Genomic DNA, 26,736 nt, shown 5'->3' with positions numbered 1-26,736 from the left:
TTAAGTAACACATCTATCACTTATCTAAACAAACATGTACGTGTCAGTTTTTGAGACGGCCACCATGAAACCGACATCACTATGATAGGAAGTGTGACACCAGATTGTGGTTAGCGTAACCTTTAATAATATCCATTACACGTGGAAATGAAGAATCCCCCGCAATTTATTAATGTCATCTCTCTGCTGGCTGCGTCAAATTACATCGACATATAAACTGTAACAATGAGCCAATGTTCAGTTTTTTTTCTCTTAATAACATAGCATTTGAATATTTTACTGAAGCTGTTGTAGCTTGGCTAGTCGCAGCGTAGAGGAGGGAGGGAGGGAGTTTAGTTTTACGCCACACTCAGCAATATTCCAGCTATATGGCAGCGGTCTGGAAATAATTGCAATGGCATCTGGACCAGACAATCCAGTGATCAGCTGCATGAGCATCGATCTGGGCAATTGGGAACCCATGACATGTTTCACCCAGTCAGCGAGCCTGACCACCCGATCCCGCTAGTCACCACTTACTGAAGATGGGTTGCTGAAGATCAATTCTAACCCGGATCTTCATGGGTAAGAGGAGGGAGGGAAGGAATACCAGATGAATGTATGATCAGACAGATGGAGAGAATATCAACTGGATGGAATGTAGATGATGGTCTCGATGGATGGAATATTCAATAGATGGATGGATGGATTACTGCACAGATGGAAGGATGGATGGTATCAGAAGGATGGAGGGAATGTGAAATCAGTAAATGGATGAATTAACAATGGAATATTAGATGGATTATAGGAAAGATAGAAGGATGGATGAATGGATATGAAAAAACTGGAATGATAGAAGGATGGATGGATGATATCAGAATAGATTGAATGTAAAATCAATTGATGGATGAATAAAAAATGGAATATTACATGGAATACTGGAAAGATGGAAAGGATGGAGGAATGGATATGAGAAGTGAGTGAGTTGGGTTTTATGCCACTTTTAGCAATATTCCAGCAATATCATGGCGAGGTACACCAGAAATGGGCTTAACGCATTATACCCATGTGGGAAATCGAACCCGGATCTTCAGCGTGACCTTTAACAACTAGGCTACCCCACTGCCCCGTGGCCATGAGAAACAGCTGGAATAACAGAATGGATGGATGGAATATTAGGTGTATAGATGGAATATTGTAAAGTTGAATGGAATATTTGAAAGCTGTAAGAATTCATTAATGAATCATATCAGAACGATATATGGAATATAAGATGAATAAAGATGGTGGATTGTTGGTTAGATGTATTATTAGTAGAAGGATGGTTAATATAACTGATAGAATATTAAACCAATCCATTTCCAGATGATAGATGATACGATGGACACTTTCAAGAAAGGACACCAACCAGTCGAATGATCAAGGAATGTATGACCAACTGAATCCCAGTATGTGAACAATGTGCACTGATAACCATGAACAACCTGATACTCCTTGTACAATAAACTATGGTTATAACAAACCACAGAGACCACTAGTTTCAGTTCATTATAAACATATGTGTTATACACATTCAATACTCATGAAGATCCAGGTTAGAATTGATCTTCAGTAACCCATGCTTGTTGTAAGTACCGACTAACGGGATCGGGTGGTCAGGCTCTGACTTGGTTGACATGTCATTGGTTCCCAATTGCGTAGATCAGTGCTCATGCTTTTTGATCACTGGATTGTCTGGTCCAGGCTCAATTATATACAGACTGCTGCCATAAAGCTGAATATTGCTGATTGCGGTGTTAAACAAAATACACCCAACTATATACACATCCTGCAGATTCAGGACCTAGTCTGTCGTACAGACCCTGAAGCAAATATATCCAAGAAAGCCCACGCAAGTCTAGAAAATGTGGCAAGTCTAGATTTCCTCAGCTTCAGGGCTCCTTTTCATTATATTACCGGTATATTTTTTTTTACTATGAACTTTTTTCAGTAAAATATGTTCATTTCAGAGACTAGTTGTTAGTCTAATTCAGGACCCAAAAATAGTTTTATACATAAGTTAACTATAGACATGTTTGTCCTAGTTTACGCTCTGACCAAAGATGCAGATGTGTGTGTCCAACCAGGCAGGCTGACACAAAGGTGGTCTTGCTGTAAAGGTCACACATTTGACTGACAGTCCAACGGGGAAATGTATGTGACCTTTCAGAACTCCAAAGTCCTGACAAGAAAGTGAGATATTTCTCTTTCAAGACACACATGAAAAAATGTCACCAAGAGTCTTTACCAACAATTGTCAGCCCACTGTTGGACTGCTACAAGGTCTGTTGTAGGTTATATATGTTTGGTGAAAATAGTGGCACTGCAGAGAAGACAGACAAAAATGTAAACAAAGACAAGACAAGTCTTCATTGTCTAGAAAATCAGATCTTTCAGCAATCATCACACTATCAGACCAGTGCTTACTAAATACACCAATCTCTCCATAATGCATAAATCTAATCCAATTCCGTTATTCAGACCTAGACATATAGTACCAGAAATGCAGTAGGGCTGGGACGGGTCCAAATTTTCTACCCGGATACCGCAACCCCTATTACCCTACCCGACCCAGATACCCGATATGTTAATTCCTGACATGTAAGAAATGGCAATATATTCTTAACCATGTATTATATTTAAAACAGGTGACTGTAACTTATGTCTATATCTCCAAAGACTCCAATCATTCTAGACTTGAGTTGCAACCATTATTTGCTAGAGTCTGGGAGACAGATCAACATTATAAGACCCTGAAACAAATATATCCAGTAATGGTCATACAAGTATATAACAGCTGGCAAGCCTACATTACAGTTATTCAGGGTACATTCTATTGACATGTTATTCAGGGTACATTCTATTGACATGTTATTCAGGTACATTCTATTGACATGTTATTCAGGGTACATTCTATTGACATGTTATTCAGGGTACATTCTATTGACATGTTATTCAGGGTACATTCTATTGACATGTTATTCAGGGTACATTCTATTGACATGTTATTCAGGGTACATTCTATTGACATGTTATTCAGGGTACATTCTATTGACATGTTATTCAGGGTACATTCTATTGACATGTTATTCAGGGTACATTCAGGGTGTTTTTCTGTGTGCATTATGTTTGTTTAAAGGAGTTTTAAGCGAGGAGTGGGGAGTTGAGAAATGTCACGGTGGTGATTGTGCACCTAGGTATAGTAAAACGTCTCCTTCAAAATTATTGCAGATACATAGCAACACATGCATGTATGGCTTATTGTACTAGCCTGAACTAATGCTGGTTTTATAGTGCTAGTCAATGAGATTAGTTTGGGTTATATATATTTATGTGACATGTTCTAAATGCAGTTTCTTCCAGTGGAGAAGCATTAAACATAATATTTACACATCACCAAGAAACTTGTAAATCCCTGGTACTAAAGATCGAATATTTCACCATGTTTTTGCACAAGATTTACATAATTTGCAATCTTATTATAGCTCCATCAAAACTACAATGGCAAGCTCTTTCCTCAATGTCCATCCTTTCCTCCCAACTCATGGACTCTTCCAAAACATCATTTACCTGGCGATGGGCCGAAACCTCGTTAGCTCACCTATCAGGTAACACTTGGGTGTCCATCCACATCAAACAAACCCTCATTGGAGTATCACAAGTGAGCAAACAACCACAGAATCACCAGGGTTGGTCAGCCTCAGCGGTCAGTGTACAGGCTTTCAAAAAACACCCAACCATTCCAGAACTTTTTGTTCTGAAAATCTTTTACCATTGTCGACAGCTACTTTGAGTCAGTGAGTATAGTTTTACGCTGTTTTTAACAATATTACAGCAGTATCACGGCGGGGGACACAAGAAAAGGGCTTCACACATTGTACCCACCTGGGGAATCAAACCCGTGTCTTCAGCGTGACGAGCGGACACTTTAACCACTAGGCTACCCCACCTCCTCAACTACTTTGAGAAAGCGACATAATGATAGTAGCTGAAATCAAACATACTCAAGAAAAAAATAAGCCTGGCTAAGATAAAATGAAAAAAATATCGATACCTATACTTGAACTGTCAGACAGTGACAATACCATGCCCCCAGTTCTACCAAAGCATCTTAATGCTAAGACAGTTGCAACCCTATACTTTACAGAGGAACTGGACCTAGGTATGTGCTAAATCGTGAGCTCATCCTGCCCAATTGGTGGCAACCATCACAAACACATGCAAAGGCAAGACAAATATTCACCTGAACAAACACTGGAACCCATGGGTAATAAAAATAGGCACTAAAACAATATTGTTACCAATAGTGTTAGAAACCAAGTCTGACCATCTGGACCCATCACACAAAGCGATCTTAGCGCTAAGGTGGCCGTAACTCCCTTTGTTTAACGTATAGTTATGACCGTCATGCAATAAGGGGATCGTCATAACTCCCTTTGTTTAACATATAGTAATGACCTTCAAGCTCTAAGGCGATAGTAACTCCTTTCTTTAACATGTACTTATGACCGTCAAGGGGCGGTGGGGTAGCCTAATGGTTAAAGCGTTGGCTCGTCACGCCGAGTGTGAAGCCCATTTCTGGTGTCCCCTGCCGTGAAGTTGCTGGAATATTGCTTAAAGCGACGTAAAACCAAACTCAGTCAGTCAGTCAGTCAGTATGACCGTCAAGCGCTAAGGTGATCGTCATAACTCCCTTTCTTTAACATATTGTTATGACAGTCGAGCACTGAGGTGATCGTAGCTCCCTTACTTCACCATATAGTTATGACACTCGTTGCACCAAGGTGATCATAACCCTTCCTGATCATAACTCCTTTTTTAACATATAGTTATGACCATCAAGCACTAAGGTGATCGTGAACTCCCTTACTTTAACATATAGTTATGACCATCATACTAAGGTGATCATAACTCCCTTTCTTTAACATATAGTTATGACCATCAAGCACTAAGGTGATCGTAACTCCCTTACTTTAACATATAGTTATGACCATCAAGCACTAAGGTGATCGTAACTCCCTTACTTTAACATATAGTTATGACCATCAAGCACTAAGGTGATCGAAACTCCCTTACTTTAACATATAGTTATGACCATCAAGCACTAAGGTGATCGTAACTCCCTTACTTTAACATATAGTTATGACCATCAAGCACTAAGGTGATCGTAACTCCCTCTATTTAATATATAGTTATGACCATCAAGCACTAAGGTGATCGTAACTCCCTCTCTTTAACATATAGTTATGACAGTTGAGCACTAAGGCGCTAAGGTGGTTTTGTGGAATTGTATCTTGATTAAGTTCAGACCAGATGCTAAAGAACAGTTCTGGCCAGAACTCCTCACCAGTTATAGGCACTAGAGGTTTGGAAGCCTTTAGTATGTCTCGCAGTACATGAACCTTATCAATTATTTTTCACAGGTTCAGGTCTGAATCTCCCTTTCACTGGATTCTTTTTTTATTTTAACTGACTTTTGATTTTTGTCACAATTATATATTCAAAAACTAAGCATTGTGTGAGAGTCCCTCTGTGAGGCTAACTTACAGTAGTTGAAGAAGGGTCCATTTTATCTGTAGGGGGTGGGAATGCTTTTTGAGCCAGTTGTATCCAACAAACTATACCTCTACTGAGCACAATCAAACAATCTATTGATTTTCACTATTAACACAAAAATTTTGATGTTTGGGTATTTCCCACAAAACAAACTGTTTACTTTAACACCACTGTCAATGAACTGTTCATTTGGGACAAATTGCTGAACAAACCATAACAAACTAAACATTTAAGAAATCTCCTTCCTCCCACCCCTACTGCCAACAATGAAGTCAAATGGATGCTCCCAACGTATTGAGGAGTAACAGTCTGACTATTGCTGGGCTTAATTTTATGACTATATAACTTCATTTTAGACAACTGGTATAATATTTATTAATCACTTCATACAAAATTGTAACTTTTGTCATAATTGTCAATCAGGTAACATTTTGGGCACAGTATGACTAATAAGCCAATTTCAATACAGGTAAACTGACTGGCAAAAGAAAGGTTTTGTTTTGTTTTTGTTTTATGCTGCACTCATCAATATTCCAGCTATATGGCGGCGGTCTGTAAATAATCGAGTCTGGACCAGACAGTCCAGTGGTCAACAGCATGAGCATCAATCTACGCAATTGGGATACATTTGCGATCATGACATGTGTCAACCAAGTCAGCGAGCCTGACCACCCGATCCCATTAGTTGCCCCTAACAAAAGCAAGGATACATCTGAAAATTGTACAGAGAAATAGCTATTCACATGAACCTTGACACGTCACATGGCACCTGTTGTGAGATACGCATGTTATCACACAGGAACTACATCTGTCATCGAACAACCAGTATTTATTTGTTTGAATTTAGCCAACATGAAACATTGTTGTGTATATTGTTTTGCCTGTGGTATATTATCTATATAGCCCAAGGATATATACAAGTCCCGGGACAACATGCAGTGATGTCTATAGCTACAGTGATAAATCATCAAGCACCTGTCAACGTATATTACACTTTGTGACTTGTCAATATCTCTGTATAAGGCTATCTGTAACACAAGTAGGAACACTGGCGATTACACAGCAGGTTGTGACAGACAGTTTGTTGTAGATAACGTCAAGTGACTCATGTATGCACATATTTTGAACTGATAATGTTTCTATTCATATAAAATTCATAAGAAATCAATAATGTCTGTATACTACAATGTACCTGTTGTCGATATCAAGTGTAACTTACAAACCACAAACAGTACCACAGTGAAAGCATGTAGTGTTTGTTGTTATATTCATAGGTAAATCTACATCATGAATGACAACATGTAGTTTTACAACTTACAAGGACTAGACTTCGACAATTTTATGTTATTACATACATATTACTGAAAACCCCCCTTTGCTTCTATCACTCATTATAAACACCACTGACGCTTTTACCTATAGTAGGTACATGTATATTGATTGGAAGGTATTTTGCAATCTCACATTCATGTTGAGAGAGGTGTTACCTTCAGTTGCGACCTGCTGGAAGGTCTTAAGTTTGAATTGTTCACAATGCTTTGAAGTTTCTATTTGAATTGTAAGACCAGCTTGGCGGGTTTGTGTTTGAATTGTATAAACAGTCTTTTGATATGCAGCTAATGTTGATATTTGACTGGTTAAATGTCACAATTATGTTCACATGAAAATACCATGGCATGAATGAAACCTCACATATCATGTTACTAATCGTTTGATCGGCATTCTAGAAGTTGGTGAGTCAAAAACTGAAACATACAACTTTATGGATGACACTTGTTTATTGTGTTAAGCGACGTTTCGATGTAGATTCTTACATATATCTTTCACTATAAGACGTGTGTTTTCTCTTTCTTTCTGGTATTTCTTGCATTTCAACTGACATTTTGCATTTGATGTGTTATGTAAAGGAGAATACTAGACAATTAAGACATGACTCCCAGGAAAAACTTATGGACCTGGTTTGACAGTGAGTGAGTGAGTGAGTGAGTGAGTGAGTGAGTGAGTGAGTGAGTGAGTGAGTGAGTGAGTGAGTGAGTGAGTGAGTGAGTGAGTGAGTGAGTGAGTGAGTGAGTGAGTGAGTGAGTGAGTGAGTGAGTTGGATTTTACACAGCTTTTAGCTCCAGAAATATCAGCGTTGGGGACACCAGAAATGGACTCCACACATTATACCCATGTGGGGGATCGAACTTGGGTCCTCGTTGTGATCAGGCACATTTACCTCTCGGCTGTCCCACCATTACAATATAACTATGAAACCAATGACAGGTTGGTGGAACCTATACTATCTCAGACCCACAATCCTAATTCCCGCTTTAATGTTGTTCCAAGTTTTTAATCTTCCATGCCTTCCTTATACGTTGTTCATCTGTAACTGTACCTTCACACTTGACAAACAAATATATAAAAATATTGACATTTTAGAATGTAGGCCATTGATTTGAAAAGGAATGTGAATTTTACACAAAACAAGGTGACATTAGTGACCTTGACCTCAAATGTCTGTGACATGACAGCAAAATCCAGAAATGTTTACAGCAATCAATGAACGTCAGCTGAAATCTGTCTTTTGTAACTATATAACAGATCATAATTCCCTGACAACTACTGACAGTGTCACTGAGTGAGTATGGTTTTACACCACATCTAGCAACATTCCATCAATATCACCCAGAAAACCCAGGAAAGGTCTTTGCACATTGTACTGTGGGGAATAGAACACAGATCTTCAGTGTGACAAGCAAACACTTTCACCATCAGCCTACACCATGACCCCTACATATTTCAGTTTTTTTATGCATCAGATATTTCATCAATCCCTGTTTGGAATTGCAAGAATTACATCAACTTATTGTTGACCCATATTCAGTTTTGAGGTGAGGCGAGATAATACTAAGATCAACCTCACATTCAAAATTATTGCATATATGTAGAAAACTAAACAAAAGTCAAGGTTGCACTTTTTGAAGACTTCATTTGTATTTTTAAACATATTTAAAGAAATTAATTAACAATCGCATTTCATTTTTTTCATCATTCTGCATTTTGATCAAACAAGGCCTTAAAGTCCTATGTTTTCATATCAACTACCACATTGAGGTTCTACTTCATCTAAAGTTTCAATGTACTTCACCCCACTTACCTTTGATCGTCGTTTCCGAAATCTACGAAACTTTCGTTGACACCTATATTTTGCCATCAACAGTTCTGTTATTGAAGACATTATTAAAATGACCTAAGAGCATCCTTGAACACAAAAAATCCTCATTTCATCAAAGAAATGTAATATCCTTTTCTCTCAAGCGAAGGTGACTACACCTTTACCTCAAACCATCCCAAGCACACAGCCTAGCTTATGGTATGTGTAAGTCAAATAATGAACATAACGGTCAATTTTACTGCCAATAATAAAAACATCGTAAAAAGCAAAGCCCCAAAGCTAGCAATTAACCCAAAGGTGAATAAAAACTCCCTCTATACCAGAAGTGTTATTCACAAGTCGCTGCTACCCAGTTTTACACGTATCCATAGCTGATCTATAATAAACAAGGAAGGACTGTATCCTTGAATAAGAGAGCTATATAACCATTAAGTCCACGGTAATCACACGATGGTGAGAAGCTCCAGGTTTTAACATCTTCAGATCAAAGATTCGCAGCATCAATGCAGATACTTTCTTCTTGGATACACCTTAATGGTTTAAGGACACAATGAGGGTTTCCCTGCCTGTATATGTGGAGATATTAAAGGGCAATTACCTAGTGTTTCATTGTGCAGTTAAGTCAGCGTGGGATCTTCTTTAAGTCACATACTTTGAACTATTCATGGATTGTGTAAGATAAATTTGGGCTTAAGTCATAAATCTTCATGATATGCCATTTAGGGTTTGCTCTGCAGTCATGGGTTAGAAGAGGTCCCTAGCAAAGATGCTTGTCGTAAGAGGGACTTTATGGACAGGGTGATGTGGCTCGGTGACTTGGTTTATCGTTCTTAGTCATCATATCCTGACTGTGTTGATGCATGTTCACAATATCGATCATTGGTTGTCTGGTTCAGACTCCATTATTTACAGGCTGTCTTCAACAGCTGGAATGTTGCTGAGTTGCCTCAGCTACAAGTGACATTGTGTGTGATGCAGAACTTTGATCATCCTCGATATTCTCCAGGGTATACGTTACGATAACTCTCCATTAACTACATTTTGATGATTTTATTACTCCCTTGGCTTTTTATCCAATCAGGTGTCTACACTGGGAAGTTCAGCGTACCAATCACAACTCACTTTCGCTTTTCAAATTCTTTAAACGATTAAACTTGTCAACACAATAATATATTGTTGCAGATACTCTGAAAGAAGGAGTTCTTGCATATATTTTTTTAAGGTTTCAGACCTGTCAATTCGTCTGTATGTTTTCCCCCCAAATCTGAGTCGCACTGCGAACAAACTTTAATGGTGGCTTATCTGATTGGCTACTGTGAGAATGCGGAGCCAGCAAAGGGAGGTAATACAATCATCAGGCCGGGCCGTAGATGCATCCAGGGTATAGTGGATAGTGGAGAGTTATCGTAACGTTTACCCCGGAGATTATCGAGGATGAACCTTGATACAAGGATAGACAAATGTTTTTAGCATATTATTTATTTCTTTTCCAGTATTTTTGTTTTAAAGTTAAACTTAAGATTCATTTCTTTAGCAAATAAATGATTTGAATAAGTAGGGTTCTTGTCTTCTAGAAATAAAATACAGTCTATTTATCCTTGGTTTTTGTCGATTATATTTGTAAACAAATGTCCAAATGGTGTATCCTGAGGTATATTTCCGACCATTCCCCAAATAAAGTTCTCATTTGTTCCTTAGGAAAACATTTTTTATCCTTAATACAATTATGCACTTTCGTCATCAAATATTCGAAGTACTTGATATAATACCTGCCAATGTGGTTTAATAACTACAGGAATTGTTGACAATGCATAAACAGGAGTTAAATGATTTTTTGAAAATAACAAGTGAATTTAAAAAAACAGACAAATGGAAAATGATAATGAAAGGAGAAAGGCTTTAATGAAGAAGGTCCACAAAGGGAGTTGGATTTGAAGCAAATGGGTGCTCTCACTGCAGGAATGGTAATAAAATTGCTGTTTAATGGCAAACCTAATTAATTGAAGTTGCAACTGCATGTTTTTCCTACCTGTAAAACCATTTTATCTGCCATAAATTACTGCAAAACATATTTTAGAAGACAACTTTCAAATTTGCAGTAGATTACCACAGAACTGAAACAAGGGTTACATAATTATGTAAGGACAAGTATTAGTTTTCTTTTCATGTCCATGTATCATTAATTTGTACCAATTTGGCGATATTTTGATATACTGGATTTTACAAATTACAATATGTCTGCTACTTACAAACTTTTGTTATCATTTTCTGAATTTATACAGCAACAACTGAGCAGTAGTAGTTGTAGTAGTAGTTGTTGTAGACGTAGTAGTAGCAGTAGTAGTAGTTGTAGTAGTTGTTGTAGTGGTAGTGGTAGTGGTAGTAGTAGTAGTTGTTGTTGTAGTGGTAGTAGTAGTAGTTGTAGTGGTAGTGGTAGTAGTAGTAGTAGTAGTAGTAGTGGTAGTGGTAGTAGTAGTGGTAGTAGTAGTAGTAGTAGTAGTAGTAGTAGTAGTAGTAGTAGTAGTAGTAGTAGTAGTGGTAGTAGTAGTAGTAGTGGTAGTGGTAGTGGTAGTGGTAGTGGTAGTGGTAGTGGTAGTAGTAGTAGTAGTAGTAGTAGTAGTAGTAGTAGTAGTAGTAGTAGTAGTAGTAGTTGGGAAGATGAAGAAGCCGTAGTACCAGAAGTAGCAGTATGCTCCATGACAGAAGTATGAGAATGATATGACAATGATACTTAAGGATTCCAAAATCCTTTTTTCAAATTAAAAATATTAAAATTAAAATTCTGAGTAACTTCCTGGTTAACCTCAAGGTGCACTAAATGACCCCAACTGGTGTGACAAGCGGGTTGTTGAGTACACAGTTATAGTATTCATCAGTCTGTAAAGCCATACACACCGTACTGTCATATTGTATTCAAGTTTCAGTTATCCATACACACGATACTGTCATATTGTATTCAAGTTTCAGTTATCCATACACACGTGAAGGTAAAGGTTGTTCATATACAGCCAGTCAGTCTTGGTGAGGCTGCTGGTTCTCGGCCCACCTTTGACAAACATTTAAAAGAAAATAGCTCATGAGTTTATTTTAACTGTCTTTTGAAAATAATAAAGAGGAGCCTTCAGAATCTCTTCATTTTCAAAAGAAGACTGACTCAGGGATTTCAGAAACATCTCTGGGCTGTATGAGACTAACGCTTAGTCTCTGAATAAATATAAATTTGATAGAAACTAATAATTCCTTTTAATTTGAAAAGGAGCCCAGTGAGATGGGAGCTTCAGAACCTGAGGACATCTAGACTTGCTTTATTTAGGGCTTTAGGATTGAGGAATGGGCTGGGCATTCATGAAATAATGTGGTCCAGGGACTGTGAGACCGACTTAAAGGCTGTATAAAAAGACCTACCAGAGCGAGCGTCTTTGTATGTGTAGTAGTTTAGAAGTTCATCAGCTGATGAAAGGTGAGGTTGTGGCTTCAACCCCCAACTCCAGGACATGAAGATAACGACTGTGTGAACAAGTGCAGTCGTTTCAGACACTCTGATAAATACTCTGTGTTATGAGGGAAGGTGTTGAGAGCTTGTTCGTTAAAACTGATACATTGTAACTGAGGCAGTGAACACTGTCATAATCATTAGGTTGTCATCTATGTGGCTTGACGACTGGGTATCACATTGTCTGATAAATCTTGTACATATGGGCTAGGGGAGATTTTAATGAATTGGACAGATCACCATAATCTTGAAATTGAAATGATTGGAACATCATCATCACCATCATTGTTGTCGGCATCATCATCTGCAGCATCAGCATCACTGTTGCAATAGTCACTATAACCATCATCATCATCATCATCATCACATCAATGTCATCATCATCTCCATCATCACCAGCTGCAGCAACATCACTGTTGCAATAGTCACTATAACCACCACCATCATCATCATCATCATTCTGACCACCATCATCATCATCATCACCATCATCATCATCATTCTGACCACCACCACCATCATCATTCTGACCACCACCATCATCATCATCATCATCATCATCATCATCATCATCATCATCATCATCTGTTGCATGAATATTAGCATCCTAGTCAACATATGTCTTTTATCAAAATTATGAAAATACCATTTTTTTCAGTACTCTCATTAAAGCGTTTGACCCTTACTGAAAAGCAAACCCCTTGGGGAATCCAGGTTAGAACAGAAACAACCTAGGCAATCTTTACAGGTGACTAAGTGGATCAGGCGTTCAATCTCCGTGACTTGACTGATTGTCTCTCATCGTACCTGGTTTGACTAGTCCAGACTTGATGACATACAGGCCGTTTTCACAAAGATCAAATATTACTGAGTGTCACGTAAATTAACAGACAAACTACAAAGAGCAAGCCGCGAATCATGTCACGCACTATGCAACATCCATCTTTATCATGAACAACTAAGCAAAAGTTAAACGTACATCTCGAATTCTTCTATTTACATAACACTTGAACTTTTCAAAATATCTTGTAGTTTAACTTTGCGTGTTCCCTCCTAATTTTCCCTCATGACTTTCAGCAAATGTCAAGTTAGCGTCAACGTGCCGATGTTTAAGCAACAGGACTTGTATAATATTGGCTCCAAACTTCCGTGTTTAGCTAGGCCGCATGCAGCCATTACAGATGAAGGGTCCGTTCTTTGAAGAATTTTAAACTTTTTTTCAAACAAGGCTAAAAGCAAACTGAAACGTGAGAGGTCAGCTTTACATAGCCACAGGGCCAGTGTTCACTTGTTTAAAGAAAAAAAACTGGATTAAAGAATATCTTTTTTATGTTCTTCTTAAGGCTCTGATTAATCAACCATTCCATGCCATCCCATGTTGGCTAATTCTTTAGAAAATCACATAATTAATTGTGGAGATAAGCAATTAAATTTTCAAAAGAAGAAGATATGAATAGGAATTTTTATTGTTATTTCTGTGTGTTATGGCACACCACCAAAAAATATTTTATTTAAGAAGATAATAGATTCCATAAATTTTCCTTAAGGTTGGTTATTACAGGTAACAGGAAAACATTAATTATCTAGAACTATACACTACCAGTACATGAAAACATCAACAAAATCTTTCTTATCACAAGCGTTAACTTGTCATGCTAACACAGAGCAAGGGCAACCAATTTTTTCATGCTGACAGATTTGGGTGATCCTTAAGTTTCTTATAGTAGTATATTATTCCAACAAAACTTTGTATGAAGTTTGGACCCTTAACTGAATGATATCCCAAAATGGCTGAATCCTTCAGAAGAGATAAACAAGAATCTTAGTCTACATATGATAAAAGAGATGCAATGCAAGTCTTACCAGCCCCCAGTCTGCGTAACAGGGCTTCAGTGAACCACATTACCCTGCACACTGTAGTGAGGAGGTCTTGTTGTGTGGATGTCGGTTAAGAATGTTTGTTTCTTTGTGTGTACAAACTAAACATCACAATCAGTGACACACATCAGTGAATGAGGACACGTGTGTTTTGTGTAATGAATTACAAATACTTTTGGTCTAAACTAAAACATAAACAACACTGGGTGTTTAGGTGGAATATTTCTATATTCTATGATCTTGCATTATTGTTTAGGTGGAATATTTCTATATTCTATGATCTTGCATTATTGTTTAGGTGGAATATTTCTATATTCTACGATCTTGCATTATTGTTTAGGTGGAATATTTCTATATTCTATGATCTTGCATTATTGTTTAGATGGAATATTTCTATATTCTACGATCTTGCATTATTGTTTAGGTGGATCATTTCTATATTCTACGATCTTGCATTATTGTTTAGGTAGAATATTTCTATACTCTATTCTTCTATCTTGATCTTGCATTATTGTTTAGGTGGAATATTTCTATATTCTACGATCTTGCATTATTGTTTAGGTGGAATATTTCTATATTCTACGATCTTGCATTATTGTTTAGGTGGAATATTTCTATATTCTACGATCTTGCATTATTGTTTAGGTGGAATATTTCTATATTCTACGATCTTGCATTATTGTTTAGGTGGAATATTTCTATATTCTACGATCTTGCACTAATAACAAAGCTGAGGCAGTCTGTTGATTTAGTTACTTTTGTTGTACTGTTTAATAGGGTCGGTGGGGGAGCCTAGTGGTTCAATCATTGGCTAATCACGGCAAAGACCCGGGTTCGATACCCTACATGGGTACAATGTGTGAAGCAGATTTCTGGTTTCCCCTGATAATGTCGGAATATTGCTAAAAGCGGCGTAAAAGTAAACTCACTCACACTCAAATGTAACACAGTAATCAACATTATTTGGCAGTATGATTATTTGGCAAATAATTTAGTACGGACCAGACAATCCAGTGATTGACATCATGAACATCCCTCCATACATTTGGGACACAACTACTATTATTAACTGGGATTTTGGGGGTTCCTGCCACTTGCTGTTTATTTCTATCAAAATGTGAATTAAGAACTACAATTATAGCATAGTTAACTGTACATGTAATCAAGCAAGTGATTGAGCCTGACCACCCAATCCACTTAGTCGCCTATACAACACATCACTGGGGTCATCATCATCCCTGCAATCCCAAACACACTGAGTGCTTCTGAATGAGTACCCATTCCACCTGATTATGGCAGAAAAATAGTAAAGACAGATGGAAATCTCTATAAACTCTCTTAACAAAGAACAACTGGAATACTGTTTTTACAAAATGTGACACATTTACTAGACAGGGCACTTATGAACAAGTTAAAAAATTTAATGTCTGATAAAAATCTGAATTCCTATAGTTGTGGTTAGTTTGGCCCTCGAAGTTTTCCAACAGACAAGGATCAACATACAGGGGATTGTCAGTTCAACAGTAGTTTCTATGTGTGACACTTAAAAAGTAAACAGCACCACTAACATAGATAGAAGAGACAAAACCCTTTTTATAACAAGTTATTTCTGTTACAAGCAGAGTCCATTATGCGATCAGGGGTGATGCTTATGAATCACTATCAAATAGTGATGATAGCAGGTGCTTGCTGAGCAGATCCTGCCCCAGTGGTGCACTGGTCCAGATGAATATCAGAATAATGAATATTTTAAAATAGTAATAATAATGTGTACTTCTAAGGCTCTAAATTACATACACCAAGTGCATGCTCGAAGCGCATGCAAACAGACAGTTCATTATTACCCCGGATAACCCAAGCTGCCTGTGAGGCCCTAGAAGGTTATAGTCTCATGACTTATCCCACTGGGTACCCATTTTCTGCTGGGTGAACAGAGGCATGTTTGAATAAACCCACTTGCCTATGGTGAGACCATATGTATCACACATGCTTCGTTGTGGGGCATGACTGAAGTCCTAGGAACTCTCACAAGTCAAGCTGCCAAACACGGTCACCCATCCTAGGACTCTCCGGCAACGTTGCTTAAGTACAGTTGATTTGTGATCTGAGCACTATGTACAGGACCACAGCCAAAACATTTTCGATATGCTGGGGTTACTCCATGACATGTTCTGCTGTGTGTTAATATCATTTATTCAATGGTGTCATGTTACTTTTTACATTATTTATAGTTGGTTGGGGTACGTCTCAAAACTTTCATATACTTTTTTATCTTACATAAACATTTGAACAGCTCCCTAAATGTTGAGTACAGAATTGCCTCTAACCTGTTACACAAGAAGTATGATCCAGTGTTCGGAACACAAAGCGAACGTGTCTGAAGGTCTTTTCCATTATACTACTCGACAACAACATATCACATGTTATGGTGACCAAACAATGAAATTATTCCCTGAAAGCGCCACTTGTCACAACTTTCGAAAAGAAAAGAATTTTTCCATCATTCATCCACAAAGGAACTCCACAGCCACTAATAAAACACTGCCCAAACTATTCAAGTTCACACTGGCAAACTATCAAAAATGTCCTCCTCTTGTGAAATGGTCATGGCCTGATGAACGTATATGGTATATCGGACACTTGATACACAGCAGGAACGATTTCATGTAAATTTGATATAGGCTTGGCTCACAAGATGAACAGCATGTGTACTTTGATATCACTTCCTGCATTCAGTGTGAAAACAGGTGACATCAATGTACATTAGCAACAGAAGTTTTAACACAGTATCAGACAGCTGCTGAGGGTATGCTTTCCATTAAACCCTAATGTACCCCAATAAGTTTTAATATGTTTATCCAGTTAGTTTTCAAAATAAAAAAGTGAGTGCGTGAGAGTGAGTGAGTGAGTGAGTGAGTGAGTGAGTGAGTGAGTGAGTGAGTGAGTGAGTGAGTGAGTGAGTGAGTGAGTGAGTGAGTGAGTGAGTGAGTTGGGCCTACAACCACTTTGGACAATATTCCTGTTATATTATGTTAACATAATGTGGTAGGAAAGCCCAAAGTCATTCATGTCTTCTGACTGGCTGATAAATAGAAAAACAACAACAACATCTTTGACCCTGATCAAATTCAAAACAACACACATTACTTCACTCTGTGTTGCCTATTTTGGTTCCATGTAAAGTTACGTTACTCCTTTGCTTGTCTTCTGGAAAACAGCCTCAGGAACAAAGGGACTCCCGAGGAAGTTCAAATGTATCAATAAATGTCACGTTGTATATAAACATTACAATCTTAAACCCACAAAACTCACGTTACGCATCACCTAGGTATTCATGTGTTTATCCAACAAAATAGTGTTACTCCATTTTCTCATCTCGGCCCCATTTTATCACAGCAGCCCTTTAGTTTCAGTCACCTTCAACATTTGTAATGTCAGAGGCAATCCTAGAGGGCTGATCTCAAACCTTGAAACACATTTTAAAAACACAACTTTTGTTGTAACACAAATGAACAGATGCAACAAAATTCTTTTGAAACCTGCATCCATTATAGAAAAATCTTATTTAAATTTAGCTCTATAAACCAAATGGAAAGTTGAAAAGACAAAAATGATAAAAATATAGGGATAAATATATTATGAAATGGCCCCTCTATGTCATGCATGAAGGAGTCATGTTGAGATAGCACCCTGAAGGCTGATGGGTTCTAAGTCTATATCAGATAAAATCAACATGCACCTGTGTGTCGGAGCGAGAGGCGACATACTTTGTAATACTCAAGCATCTCAGAGCTGTGACAAGTTTTCACTTGCAGAGATTAAGCAGGAAGAGATAATTCAAAATTCCTTGTTACAAATTTAGTCTGAAATGGACCTAAACTGGGTTATTGACAGTGACAGAAAGATGATTAAAGTTTCAAAATATTTCAGTGATATGGGTAAATCTAGCAGTTGGGTATTAATCTATAATTACAGATCCTGTGTCCTTGTTTCAAAGAAAATTTCAAAGAAAGTAATGTATACAACAACTAGTTGTGAGTTGGAATGGGTCTGAAGATGCCATTCACGATTATTGGAGTGAGTGAGTGAGTGAGTGAGTGAGTGAGTGAGTGAGTGAGTGAGTGAGTGAGTGAGTGAGTGAGTGAGTGAGTGAGTGAGTGAGTGAGTGAGTGAGTGAGTGAGTGAGTGAGTGAGTGAGTGAGTGAGTGAGTGAGTGAGTGAGTGAGTGAGTGATACTATTTTGCCTAATGATAATGACATCTAATAATTCAGAGCTAAAGGTTACACTTCCTGAACATAACCTATTATTGAACCACATTTCCTCAGTTAAAAGGGCATGGATAAGCCAACTTATCTAAGGTGCTGGGGCGGTGGGGTAGCCTAGTGGTTAAAGCGTTGGCTCGTCACGCCAAAGACCCGGGTTCGAATCCCCACATGGGTAAAATGTGTGAAGCCCATTTCTGGTGTCCCCCGCTGTGATGTTGCTGGAATATTGCTAAAAGCAGCGTAAAACCAAACTCAGTCAGTCAGTCAGTCAGTCAGTCAGTCAGTCCGTCAGTCTAAGGTGCTGTTTTGGAGAGTTGCTTCCCCTAGTCTCACCAGAAACCTATGACTGTGGGTTTGAATTTCTTGCCCTATTATTTTCCTGGTATGTAAGCACCATATTCTTTGGTAATCAGAAAGGTATCACTTCAGACTCTCCTACAACACTGAGCAGGCATTCTATGATATAACCAGAATACTGTTAAACACCACATAAAAACCACCTCACTCACCCACTCCTTGGTTAAACCACAAACAAATATATGAACATGAAACTCCTAGCTGAGTAAATGTCGACCTCACTGACTGACCCAAGATGCCCTGAGAATCACATTTTCAAGTCTGTGTGGTTTTCCCCCTTCATTGTGTCATTTTCTATCCAGGTATAGGTTTCGGTTTACATAGAATCTAGATCATGTTCAGGGTGGAGATAGCTAAATATCAGGGGTCTGGTATTCAGCTGTGGGAGATGAAATAAGACTGTGTCAAGATCAAACAAAATGGACACAGTAAACTATGTTTACGACGAACATGCACGAAACAGACAGTTTTACCTGTCCCACTAGTCTGTCGTACAGACCCTGAAGCAAATATATCCAAGAAAGCCCACACAAGTCTAGAAAATGTGGCAAGTCTAGATTTCCTCAGCTTCTGAAAATGAAGAAAGTCTCAGGGCTCCTTTTCATTATATTTTTATTTTTTTTACTATGAACTTTTTTCAGTAAAATATGTTCATTTCAGAGACTAGTTGTTAGTCTACTGTCCCACTTGCTTCATGCTTTAGTTATAATGAACTAAAGCTGGAACTAACTTGAAAACGTTATCCCTTTGAGTCTGTTATTACTGTACTTACTATATAAATAATTGGTAATATCATCCTTCGTCACTTTAATTTCATCCTCTGAGTAGCAATGTAGTGTTGGTGATTAGCATGCGGAGCAGCAAGTAGTTGCATGCATAACACAGTTATTAGGGATGCCACAATACATCGATACATTGATACTTTTTCTAAGACGATACAATTATCGATACATTCTAAACTGTATTGATATTTAGTTTTGAAAGTATCTGTTTAAATATGTTTATGTATCATTTACATTTTGTAATTGTATCATGTTTTTTGATGCTATGAGAGTTATAAATGATTATTTTTCATGCACAAAGATGGGAAATGATAACTTTTTAATCTCTGAGAATCAAAAAGGTTGATCTTTTCATGGACAATTATAAAATATGAAAAATTAATGTTCAAAATGTAACTAAACTTATGCAATAATGCAACGAAAATAGGTATCGTAATATGTATCGTATCGTGACATGGGTATCGTGATACGTATTGATTCATGAAATGTATGCATCGTGACTTCCCTAACAGTTATACACCTTGTCTTGACTTGTTGCTGTAGATTGGTTTGATACACATCATTTCGAGTGGCCTGTGCTTTAGGTATTCAATACATTATCACATATCTGTGTTGAAATAACTGGGCTATAACAAATTGATTGAACCATACATGAAACTGTTTTACACATAAAGCGTGTTTGCTGAGTTTGACTTAAGGCACACCTGAAATTGAAAATTGCATTTAAGGTGAGGGGTATTTGTCTGTTTTGTTTGACTTTATGCATAGAAAATGTGTTCTGTCAGACATATTTGTTTATCATGGTTGACAATTTTTTTTAATATTGTACAACATTAAGATAATGGTTCATTTATTCTGACTAAACAGAATTTGAAAATGGCTGTACTTGAGATGATATGGAATAAAAGCACAGCTTGACGTCTATGTCACTTTATATCATGAACTCTGTCACCTCAAGGTAGCCGCATATACTCAGTCACCTCATATTATTACTATAATTTATTGATCAGCTGTTGACTTGTCAAGTTCAACGTCAATAGTTAAACCTCCAAGGCAAACGCTGGTTTCCAAATAAAGGGAATTAAATTACATACGGCAGTAGCTTTTGATACATTAACTAACATTCCAGTTCCACTTTATACCAAACATTCCAGATAAAAGATAACACCGTAATTCAGAATATTTACTAAACCCCAAACACAATACACATTGCATGTCAACAATATATACAGCATGTTGCATGTCTTTCTTTATACATGTTAGGGTCTAGGGAGGATCAATATGTTGCCCTGAATGAGCATAATCTTAGATGCAGTCACTGTTGAATTGTCCCCAGAATGAAGTGATGTGATACTTGCAATGGAGACCTATATTGGTTGTAGATACACTGTGAATAATCGGGAACTCTATTAAAACAATGAAGCAGTTATGCGATGCAGTGTGGTTTTACCGAGACTGCCTCTCAGACCCTCGAGATTATGGTATTTTCTTGAGTAGTGCACATCGTTTAAAAAGAAAACACAACCATGAATTAAATTTAAAACAGAATCGAAATCACGTCTGGGCTGGTTAAGAAATTTAAATCAGGGCACCAATTGGAGTTTGCCGTTTATATTGTTGATACTTGGCACATATGTTTTAATTAGATAACTTTATTTCTGGGATAAATGTTAGTCTAGGTTTTACCCACTTTTCTGACAGGGGACCCCTCTAAACTGGAGCAGAGGTCCTGAAGGTTCAGTCAGGTCCAATCATTGTTCCCATGTACTGTTGTATCCATGTACTGTTGCATTCATGTACCATTGTATCATTGTACCCCATGTACCATTGTACCTATGTACTGTTGTATTCATGTACCATTGTATCCATGTATCATTGTACCCCATGTACCATTGTACATATGTACTGTTGTATTCATGTACCATTGTATCCATGTATCATTGTACCCCATGTACCATTGTACCTATGTAGTGTTGTATTCATGTACCATTGTATCATGTATCATTGTACCCCAAGTACCATTGTACCTATGTGCTGTTGCATTCATGTACCATTGTATCATTGTACCCCATGTACCATTGTACCTATGTACTGTTGTATTCATGTACCATTGTATCCATGTATCATTGTACCCCATGTACCATTGTACATATGTACTGTTGTATTTGTGTACCATTGTATCATTGTACCTCATTTATCATTGTACCTATGTACTGTTGTATCCATGTATCATTGTACCCCATGTACCATTGTACCTATGTACTGTTGTATTCATGTACCATTGTATCCATGTATCATAGCACCCCATGTACCATTGTACCTAAGTACTGTTGTATTTGTGTACCATTGTATCCATGTATCACTGTACCCCATGTATCATTGTACCTATGTACTATTGTATTTGTGTACCATTGTATCCATGTACCATTGTACCTATGTACTGTTGTATTCATGCACCATTGTATCCATGTATCAGTGTACCCCATGTACCATTGTACCTATTTACTGTTGTATTCATGTACCATTGTATCCATGTATCATAGCACCCCATGTACCATTGTACCTAAGTACTGTTGTATTTGTGTACCATTGTATCCATGTATCACTGTACCCCATGTACCATTGTACCTATGTACTATTGTATTTGTGTACCATTGTATCCATGTATCATTGTACCTTATGTACCATTGTACCCCCAAACAGACCTCTGCTGTGTAAATCAAGTACAGTCAACATAAAGATATCACTCTTCCACAATGAAAATAAGTAATAAAACAGCTAAAACAGTATTCCCTGAATATAGCAAACTTTAAAGAAAGCTTCCTGATTCAACACAATGAACTGTAACAACATCACTGACTTGGCCAGGAAGAATTAGCTTTCATCAGCTCTCTTCAACAAGGAAACAAGTAAACGAAACGCTGTCCATTGTAAACTACCGGTAGTTGAATCACTTCTGAAGACAAAAACTTGCATCTATCCATTCTCCGGTTGTCACAGCAACAGTGAGTCACGCTGTCAATCATATTGTGAAATACATAATTTCCCTGAATTTGTATAAGGTTCATTGTGCAGATATAAATTTACAGTGACCCTCTTCAGTGCAAATATTAAAGTGTTGATACTAAAAATAACAAAATTTTATTGAAGCTGTGCATGTTTTAAAATATTCAGCATTTATAATGTTAATCATTATATGAAGTTTTAGATTAACATTTGTATTACATATGAGTCCAGGACAAAAGTATTTAAAATTGAAACCAATATCAAGGCTTGTTAGGTCAATGTCTGTCGTTTAAATGTTTTTAGGCAAAGGGTAAAACTATATAAAGAAATAAAAATATGAATTTGATTTAGTTGTGCTACTGTTATATTCATTAACAGCTCTGTCTCTAGCAACAGAATATATCTCTCACAGCAACAGATCAGTTTACGATGTCCCCATATTATACAACGATGACATAATTACCTTGAATTTGGAAGGCAGGTAATTTATCCGTCTTGTCAACCTCCGTCTCCCTCCAGGGGTAGGGGGTGCCTTCCTGGGGGTTAAGGCAGAGGGGGACCTGGTGGGGTCGGGGAGCTTATCCATAGAGCTCCACCAGTTGGATAAAGGAGGTCATTTGTACTGCGTTCAGTGCTGGTGAAGATCCCCTGATACTGTTACTTGTTGGGACAGCTCATTTATTAGTAGGGGTGTTAGGTTGTAGCCTCAGGCGACAGTTGTCTCATTTATTGTTTTGGTCTGTTTGGTGTCACTTCCCATTATGGGAGTAGTAACCTTGAGCATGTGACCTTTAATTTATTAGAAAATATATAATTTTTAAATTTTTCTATTAAATGATACTGATGAAAACCACATCTTTGCAGCATCCCAAATGAAATCGTACAAATTCTTAACTATGAGCCTGGGGTAGAAATTCAATCCGTCAGTTCAAACAGAAACTACTTGCATGGTTTATTAATCAGTTTAATGCATTGAAAGCCATTGGGAAACTGTCATATCCCAATGATATGGATTATGACACATGACGAATATATGAAAACAATAAAATCATGCAGGAATTCAAAAAAATTTCATGATATATCTACAGTTCTGAAATATGTCAAAACCAATTGAATATTTCTAGAGTATCTGTTTACAGTTAATACCATATCACCAGAAGCTGAAAATTGTTGATATGATTAATAAAAGTCATTTCTAACCACAGATGTAGTTTTAGATGAAGCTACATCACTCAAATGACAAAAAGGTCATCGGTTAAACATATTTGACATGGTTGCCTCAGGAGAAAATGTACATAAATCGGTGGTTGGTATTTAGCGGATAGTTTTATCAGAACCAGTAACTGGGGCCCATCCATCTCTGACATTTCAAATACTGGCCTCCTGAATAATCAGATAGTAGATACTAGATACAGGTTGAAATAGAAATGTATGATTTTGAAAATCAAAAAATGAAAATAGACAGGTCAAAGTACATGTAACCAAAAAATATGTTAAAGAATTACATTATTTTTGTTATTTTACTGTTAGAGAAAGAAGAATGAATTTTAATCTATCGTAGATTTATTTTGTCTGTAAATTGTCTCCACACAAACCAAAAAGTTTGGTAATTCCAACAAATCCAATAACATTAATCTAAGGACTAAATTTAAACATGGTCTACTTAATAAATTTGCGACAAAATCCAATCAAACAAATTCCCTTACCTTAAATCTCATTCTTGACCCAAGTTCCAAAATTTCAAACAAAATGTCAAAAAGAGGCAGCACCAACAACACACTCACATGCAACAACAATTATAAACAAATGTGTTTGGGTTTAAATTCCTATCAAATACTCTACATTCTCTGTAGGAGAAGAATCACTCCAGCCATGAAACAACCTCTAAAAGAACTGCAATCAGCTTTCACGAGTGCTAAGTCAGCCCAAATGGTCAAAGCCCAGTGGCTATTCATAATCTTCTCCCAAGCACAAAGGTAATATCACATATAATGTTATCAACAAGAGGACTCTACACAGGATCTCATCAGAACAGATCCCCTTGAGGAAGATTTCCACCTACGCCGGTTATTTTGGGATCCTCACGTTAACGACCATCATCGACAAGACGAGCCATTTTGTTTTCAGAAAGGACCATCTTCAGGTCAGCTGACAACTACAAAAGGAAGATGGACATTTTAGGGCAAAAATCTGCATCCATTATTTTGTAAAAGACTTGTTGTTTTCGTTAGGTACATTGTCAACACGAGATCTATTAGTGTACTTAGGCAGACAACATGGTTGGACTATGGTAATGGTTGTTTGTTCAAGTAGAAACAAAATAATGGATTGGATTGTCCTGTTGAAAGAGATAGGGAAAATATAGACAGCAATTCTATAGCTGGTCAGCCAGACTCTATGAAGCTTAAAAACAGTTTCTGAGGTGCTAATGAACCAAGTTTATTGTCAGGACTGAAACAACACCATGGCATTCTTGTCACATACAGTGCACAGTCAGTGAATGTTGCTGGGTGAGTGAGTGAGTTGTCTGGTAAGTGTCAGAGTAAGTAAGATGCATGATCATTTACATTTTGAAATGAAATTTTGAAGTTTTCAGTGCATTTCTGTGATAATAACTTTTGTGTTTAATGGATAGTTAACTAGCATAACCATGTTCCAAGTGTGGTCGAGTGAGTGAGTGAGTGTTTTTGTTTATCTGTTGTTTAACACACTCAGCAATGTTCCAGCTATATGACAGTTTTCTGTAAATAACATCACTGACTGACTGACTGAGTTTGGTTTTATGCCGCTTTAGCAATATTCCAGCAACATCACGGCGGGGGACACCAGAAATAGGCTTCACACATTGTACCCATGTGGGGATTCGAACCCGAGTCTTTGGCGAGACGAGCCAACGCTTTAACCACTAGGCTACCCCACCGCCCCTATAACATCACTGACATCATGAGCATCAACCTACACAAATGGTGTACAATAACATGCATGCCTGACTACCAGATCCCGGTAGTCACCTCTTACAACGAAGCATGGGATGCTGAGGACCAATTCTAACCCAGATCTTCACGAACAAGCATGGGATGCTGAATACCAATTCTATCTTCACAGGTAGTGAGTTAGTGAGTTTGACACAATCGAGATTACGACACATCTAGTTCGAGACATCAGGGTGAAACTAATGATAAATATAAGGTAATTGGCAGGAACCGAAAGATGAGTTCGACACAATCGAGAATTCAACTCAACCAAGTTCAAGACATTGGATTTTGACTGTATGTTCATTTCAGAAACTAGATGTGAGTTTAAATCAATCAGTAAGATCACATGACTGATCACATGATAGTTGTTGAGCCTTCTCTGTTGTTCAATCCTGTGTGTGGTACAGTAAATCCATGATGACCAGTTAACATGACACTTCAATTTGGGCAATGTCACTTGAGTTGTATACATAAACCTTTGAGGTAATAATGTTCCATTTAATGGCCTACAACTTAGGGCCTGCAGCTCATTTGACTGAAAGGTCGTTAAACCAACAGCTCATTTGACTGAAAGGTCGTTTAACCAACAGCTCATTTGGTCTATGGCTGTTAAGTGAGTGAGAATGGTTTTACACCGCTTTTAGCAATATTCCAGCAATATCACGGTGGAGGACACCTGAAATGGGCTTCACACATTGTACCCATGTGGGGAATCGAACCCGGGTCTGCGACATGATGAACGAACGCTTTGACCACTTTGCTACCCAATCCCCTCTATGGCTATTAAGGCCTGCACTTTGACAAGAGGCTTGTAACAGCACCTCAATATTCAATCCAAGATAAATCCCTGTAGATATGCATGCTTTACAACAACATAAATAATTCATTAATTTTAACAGCAGGACATAGATCATAATTCCTAAACCAGCTGTCTGTAGAACATAGAAACATCTCAGTAGTTATAGACTCATTTTGCATCTAATTACCAGGTTAAAATGAAGTGAAACGAGAAATTACAAATGCTGGGTCGTTGCTTCAAAAAGATATTTTCACATAGAACACTCACAATTACAAACCAATGTTAAAATCATTTAATAAGCAGGAAATTAATAACAATGATATTTGAATTACATTTAAATATTTACAGAGTTTAATATTCATTAGGATGAATGGAAGGAAACTCCTGTTCACAGCAAATAATTACATGGTAATAAGTTTCGGATTATTCATTATGGACAGGGAAATCTT

At 37.5% G+C, this 26,736-nt stretch overlaps 1 protein-coding gene across 1 annotated transcript in view; it reads right to left on the bottom strand.

Annotated features, from left to right (window-relative positions):
- The window catches only part of LOC124291500 (septin-2-like), a 43,596-nt gene extending 20,414 nt beyond the window's left edge, over positions 1–23,182 (bottom strand). Inside the window, exon 1 of the mRNA XM_046728485.1 lies at positions 22,977–23,182. Coding sequence (XP_046584441.1) covers positions 22,977–23,099 — 123 coding nt within the window. The 5' untranslated portion in view covers positions 23,100–23,182. The remainder of the gene's footprint in view (positions 1–22,976) is intronic.
- Between the last annotated feature and the right edge of the window lie 3,554 nt (positions 23,183–26,736).

This window comes from Haliotis rubra, unplaced genomic scaffold (assembly GCF_003918875.1).
Source record: "Haliotis rubra isolate DU_JTF1 unplaced genomic scaffold, ASM391887v1 Scf493, whole genome shotgun sequence".
NCBI classification, from domain to species: Eukaryota; Metazoa; Mollusca; class Gastropoda; order Lepetellida; family Haliotidae; genus Haliotis; species Haliotis rubra.
Note: the sequence above shows the minus strand (reverse complement) of the source record. Positions and strands in the feature narration are given on the sequence as shown.